General features: G+C 37.3%; 1 protein-coding gene across 1 annotated transcript in view; it reads left to right on the top strand.

Annotated features, from left to right (window-relative positions):
• LOC106873815 (four-jointed box protein 1) overlaps positions 1-5,040 on the top strand; it is a 107,392-nt gene extending 102,352 nt beyond the window's left edge. Inside the window, exon 3 of the mRNA XM_052973292.1 lies at positions 3,045-5,040. Coding sequence (XP_052829252.1) covers positions 3,210-4,826 — 1,617 coding nt within the window. The 5' untranslated portion in view covers positions 3,045-3,209 and the 3' untranslated portion in view covers positions 4,827-5,040. The remainder of the gene's footprint in view (positions 1-3,044) is intronic.
• The last annotated feature ends 966 nt before the right edge of the window (positions 5,041-6,006 follow it).

Raw genomic sequence — 6,006 nt, 5'->3', positions numbered from 1 at the left:
TTTTTTTTTTTGTTTAGCTTTTCTCAAAACCCGTCTTTGTGGCAAGACAGATATTTTTGCTGTTGTTTTTGTTACTGTTTAGCCCAAGGTCAACTCTGATTGTGCAAACTTGTGTGCCGAAACACCTCCATCTATGACCAACCCTGTTATTCAGACAGTTGAAATTTATCAACGTCTCATCCATTATCTAAATATGCCCTTCGTTTTTTTAAAAAAGACATTACAGTATGATTTTGGGGTATTTGACTGTTATTTCTAACCGATTGAGAGACCACGTAAAGACTGATGTTATTTTTGTTGCTGAATCTTATTGAAGAATCGGCAGTGTTGCTAAAGCTGTTGTATTCGAACTCCAAATCTTTGAGTTCGAATTTCACCGTAGTCAACGAGGTCGATAAAATGTCGGATTAATCCAGTGGTTGGATTGGCGGGATTGTAAGATGACTTGAAGTATTTGTTCTGTTTTTTTTGTTTGTTTTTTTTTTGTGTTCTGAAAGGGTGAGGGTAGATTCCACCCGTCGCTCACTTTAACACCGCAACATGGCCCCAGTATGTATTTAGTAGGTCCACTCTGTAGCAAGAATCTGGATTTGATTTCCGGTTTTAAAGATACTTTCCTCCTGTCTTTCCTTCCGCCAGTCTTGCAGCCCATGGGGACATGGCTACTGACCTTCCCTCTTTAATGCTAAAAAGAGATGTTATCGTTGTGTAACTCTTGGTCAACACTGATTAAACAGACATCTGGTCAAAAGCGTTCTTTCAACCATAACCTTCACGCCTCTTTCTGGGACTAGTGTGTTTTGGACTGTGCTAGCTAATGTGCCCTTTTTTTCCTTTTTAACGTATTTTACATGGTAGTTTGAGGGAATTTTGGTTGTCATGTCTAGCAGAGCGAGTGACACTGTAAGGAGATTCCATGGTGACTCGCTTTGTTGTTGTTGTTGTTGTTGTTGTCGGTGGTGGTGGTAGAGATGGCCAATTCATGACACTGCAGACACGTGTCTCCCTTGGTGATGGTGGAGGTCGGTATGACACTTCAGACATGACTCTCCGTCATCAACACATTGTTGAAGGTCTATTGGACTATTGAGCTGTTATTGTTGTTGTGGATAAATAATACCTCCTACCTGCCCCTACTCCCCACTTCTCTGTGAAATCTCCTCGAAATTACTTATTTAGCCTATTGTTTGTATGACATTATAGTTTAGAGACACACATTGAACACCTTCCCACTCTCTCTCTCTCCCTCTCCCACATATATATATATGAGGGATGGTGTTTGGGTATAAACGAACATGTAATGTGTATATATATATATATATATATATATATATATATACATAGACATATATATACATACACGCATATATATACACATATATACACACACACACACACACACACACACACACACACACACACACACACACACATATATATATATATATATTCGTTTGCTATTATATTATTGTTTAGCTTCCATCTTAGTGTGTTGTTAGGGAAACTGCCACGTTACCGAAATATTCCTGATTTCCTAGAGATAAGTCTGGCGGTGGTGAAGGTGGTAATTGTAGTTTTCAGTAGCAGTAGTGGTGGTAGTAGTAGCAGTAACAATAGTGCTGTTGTTGTTGTTTAGTATCAGTATGACACTGGGTAATTTCTGTTTACTGTGGAGGTAAAGAAAAGATAACCTCGATTTTTCTTATTTCATCTCCCTTCTTCTTACCTTACACTCGCCATTGTTGTTGTTGTTATTTTACCTCTGCTTTATCTTTGGGGGTCCTGCTGACACAGGGTCTATTTTCACAAACCACACCCCCCAATCATCCTCCTCCCCCTCACATAACTACTACGACCACTGCTGCTGCCACCACTTTACAGCTTTGTTTGATTTGGGTTTTCCATTTAGAGAACACAACTAAGTTTGCAAATGGTAGAAAGAATATAGAAAGCGCGCGCGTGCGTGTGTGTATATATAGAGCCCTGCTCGAACGGAACTATATAAATAAGAGCGTTTCAGATGTGACCATTCCGTCTTTTTGTATATTTAAAGTTGTTTTGTTCGAATGTGTCTATTTTTTTTTTTTGTAAGACAGTGAGAGTTGATGTGAGGGATGTCTTAGTTGCTATTTCTGGAGATTCAAGGGGTACTGTTGGTAGAAGTGGAGTCTTCTGTCACTTCTTTTTTGTTGTGGACAGAAAACCTTGAGAGAGTTTGCACTACCACTCAAGTGATACGTCGGCCTTCTGCCCTCAACAGCCATGTCTAGTTGTGTGTCGTCTGGCAGACTGATTATTCACGGGATGAATTTCAAGCTTTTATTAACAAAATAGTTCAACAAAAATCAGAATAACTTTGTTAAAAGCAACAAAATTCAATAACAAATTAAGAGCTCTAAAACCATGTCTTTCCCAGTAAACACCCAAAAAATAATTTTTTTCATAAAATTGAGCCTGAAACCAAATTAAACATTGTCATGGGCCGCACGTATGACACCTTGTTTAGATTATGCCCAATCCGGTAGTCTATTAAAATTTATTAAACTTACTCTCCAGAATATTTAATCAGTTTTGTCAAAGCCCAGTTGTGACTCAAATATTACACAGGATTAAAATCAAGGAATCGAAGCAGTTTTAAATCCAATAATATTCATAATGACCGTTATGATTACTTGAACTTATTAATTTCACCAAATTAATGACTGCTTTTCGTCGATGCTTCTGGTTTAGAACATGTTTAGCAGGCTACAACGAAGTATTCTTGTTTCACTTTCAAACATTATCATTTTTCCATTCACTAAATTAATATAGAAATACAAACACATCAACTGAAATTGCTTTACATCATGAAATATTTTAAAATTGTTTTTTAAATAAAAAATTTCGAGATTTTCAAAGATATTTCTATCAATTTAAATTTCAGTTAGAAATTTCTCCATGCCGAACACAATTTTTTGTATATTTTATTTATACCTTGATTTTATTAATTATTTAATTTAATTCATTATTTTATTTCTAATTCTACTTTTCTTAATTTTTTCCAGGTGGTGATTATCTAAGATGGGATTAATTAGCACAATTTTCGATTCAATGAAGTGGCTTAATGAACTTTAAAGATTTCTTTATCTGATGCTATCATCTTTATCATCGCTATTAATTATCAGCAGCTTATTACCCTCTTCTTCATCAACAAAATAGAAACTTCATTTATGGCTAAAACATATCAACCAAATTCTGGCGTTATTTGTCATTCTTCACAGTCTAATTTGGTCGTAGAACCATGCAAATATTCCGACTGTGAGTCAGCAGTGACTGCAGGAATTAAACGGTTTGAATTAAGTATGAAATTTATAGTATTGTTCATGACAGGGCTTGGATTTTTCTTTGGTATTCTTGTTGGCCTGTTAATACAACTTCCGGGTGTGACTGTGCCTTCGGATTTTGTCCGAACCAGCAGCAAGGATGTCCGAGTTGACATCAAAGAGTCCTATCACCGATACCAGGAACCAACAGAAGGCCCACTTGCACAGCAGATACAAAGAGTTATTGTAGCAAGAGAAATATTAAATGAAAAAGCTCACGGTCAAATGCAAAAAACCGATTTAGCAGTGGTTCAGAATACGAATAATTCTTTAGAAATCAAAGAAGAGATTTTAAAGAAGAGTCCTTACCCAGATGCTCCTTACCAAGAAACATTATTGAACGCAGATGTGAAACCCGAAATCCCCATCAATGCTGTACTTAGGTTTACTCGGTTTTCGGCAGCTAATGATTCCAATAAAAAACCTTCCCAGGTGGTAAAAGGTGCAGCAGAAACTAAGTCCCAAGCTGATTATAGTCCAAATATAAATAAGAAATTGGCAGGAAATTCTTCTGTAGTAAATGGTGTGTTTTGGCAACCTTCTGTAGAGAAATTGTGTGTTGTTGGTTTTTCTAAAGAAAGAAGATCAAATTGGCGGCAGAAAGCTGGCATTCTGCAAATTGTTAAAATGGAAGAAGGATGCGGACGAATGCAAAACAGGTTGCTGACTTTCAGGGATTCCTCAAAAGCTTGTGCTCGCTATCGATTAAATACAGATCAAATCCAAGGAGATATATTTTCTTACTACTTAAGCCAAATCTTAAAAATCAGTAATCTTCCCCCATCCATTGCTCTTGCTGTACAACCAAGAGATATCAAGTGGAGTGACATTCACGAGGAAATTGCACAATCTCAGTGGGTAGAAGACCAAGTAGTTGTCGTGTCAGAATGGATTGATGGTCTTGAACCAACATTTATACCTAAAGAGTTTCGCAACGAAGGCCTTCACTTAAATCCTACTTCTGATAGCCTGTCGAGCAAAAGTCAAAATGAACTTTGTGAACTCATCCAGTGGTCAGATTTAATAGTGTTCGACTATTTAATCGCCAATCTTGACCGCGTTGTAAACAATATGTTCAACAAACAATGGAACGCTAATATGATGAGCAACCCAGCACATAATCTCCAGAAAGTTCCATCGAATGAACAGCTAGTATTTTTGGATAACGAATCTGGATTATTCCACGGATATCGCCTACTTGATAAATATAGTTCGTATCACCATTCCATATTGCAATCGCTGTGTGTCTTCAGGAAATCGACTGCAAAAGCTATAGAAAGATTACACTTTACTGGAGATATTGGTAAAGAACTGAAAGAAGAATTCATCAAGAACGAAAAATTCCATTATTTAATACCAAGTTTACCAGAGAAAAATGTCAAAATCCTTCAGGAACGAATCTCAGAAGTTTATGCACAAATACAAAAATGTCAAGACAAATACATATACAAAACAGCACAATAGACACACAATTTATATACACAAGGATTTTATTTATTTATTTTTCTCTTTGGTTCCCCTGATATACTCTACATCACAAGCTTCGTGTTCCCAATTCCCACCATTTCTATTTATCACCCGCTGTACATAGACGATAATTAAAATTTATTTCAACAAGGTAAATATGTAATATTAAGCAAACTTATTTTTCTATAAAAAATAAATTTTATTACAATTATTATTGTTGTTCTTATTATGGTTGTTTACATACATAGATAGATAGATAGATAAAGGCGGCGAGCTGGCAGAAACGTTAGCACGCCGGGCGAAATGCTCAGCGGTATTTCGTCTGCCATTACGTTCTGAGTTCAAATTCCGCCGAGGTCAACTTTGCTTTTCATCCTTTCGGGGTCGATTAAATAAGTACCAGATATAATCGACTTAATCCGTTTGTCTGTCCTTGTTTGTCCCCTCTATGTTTAGCCCCGTGTGGGCAGTAAAGAAATAAGACAGATAGATAGATACTTACATACGTACATGTAGTCCTAACAACAATACCTGACCAGCCAGTGGAGATCAGCTACTACAAACCCAATCATAGACCAACTTCCAACCATAAAGCGACAACAAAGTTGATAGAAAATAAATTAGGGTGGTGCTCCAGCATGGCTGCAGTCCTATGACTGAGACCACAGCAGCTATATCTATATATTTTAAATTTTTGGCACTCCGTCGGTTACGACGACGAGGGTTCCAGTTGATCCGATCAACGGAACAGCCTGCTCGTGAAATTAGCGTGCAAGTGGCTGAGCACTTCACAGACACGTGTACTCGGGGATAATGAGCGTGACAAGGCTGGCCCTTTGAATTACAGGTAGAACAGAAACAGGAAGTAAGAGTGAGAGAAAGTTGTGGTGGAAGAGTACAGCAGGGTTCGCCACCATCCCCTGCCGGAGCCTCGTGGAGCTTTAGGTGTTTTCGCTCAATAAACACTCACAACGCCCGGTTTAGGAATCGAAACCGCTGCCCTAACCACTGGGCCATTGCTCCTCCACTATATATATATATATTAGGGACAAAATCCCAAATTACAGGTAAAAACTCAATTTTTATCGATGAGTTCTTGAAACTTGGTTATTTTCCCTAAAACTACATATATATATATATATATATACACACATAAGTAAGGAATGGAGTAAATAAA

This window comes from Octopus bimaculoides, chromosome 15 (genome assembly GCF_001194135.2).
Source record: "Octopus bimaculoides isolate UCB-OBI-ISO-001 chromosome 15, ASM119413v2, whole genome shotgun sequence".
Lineage (NCBI taxonomy): Eukaryota > Metazoa > Mollusca > Cephalopoda > Octopoda > Octopodidae > Octopus > Octopus bimaculoides.
The sequence above is the reverse complement of the archived record's forward strand: the minus strand, read 5'-3'. Positions and strand labels throughout refer to the sequence as shown.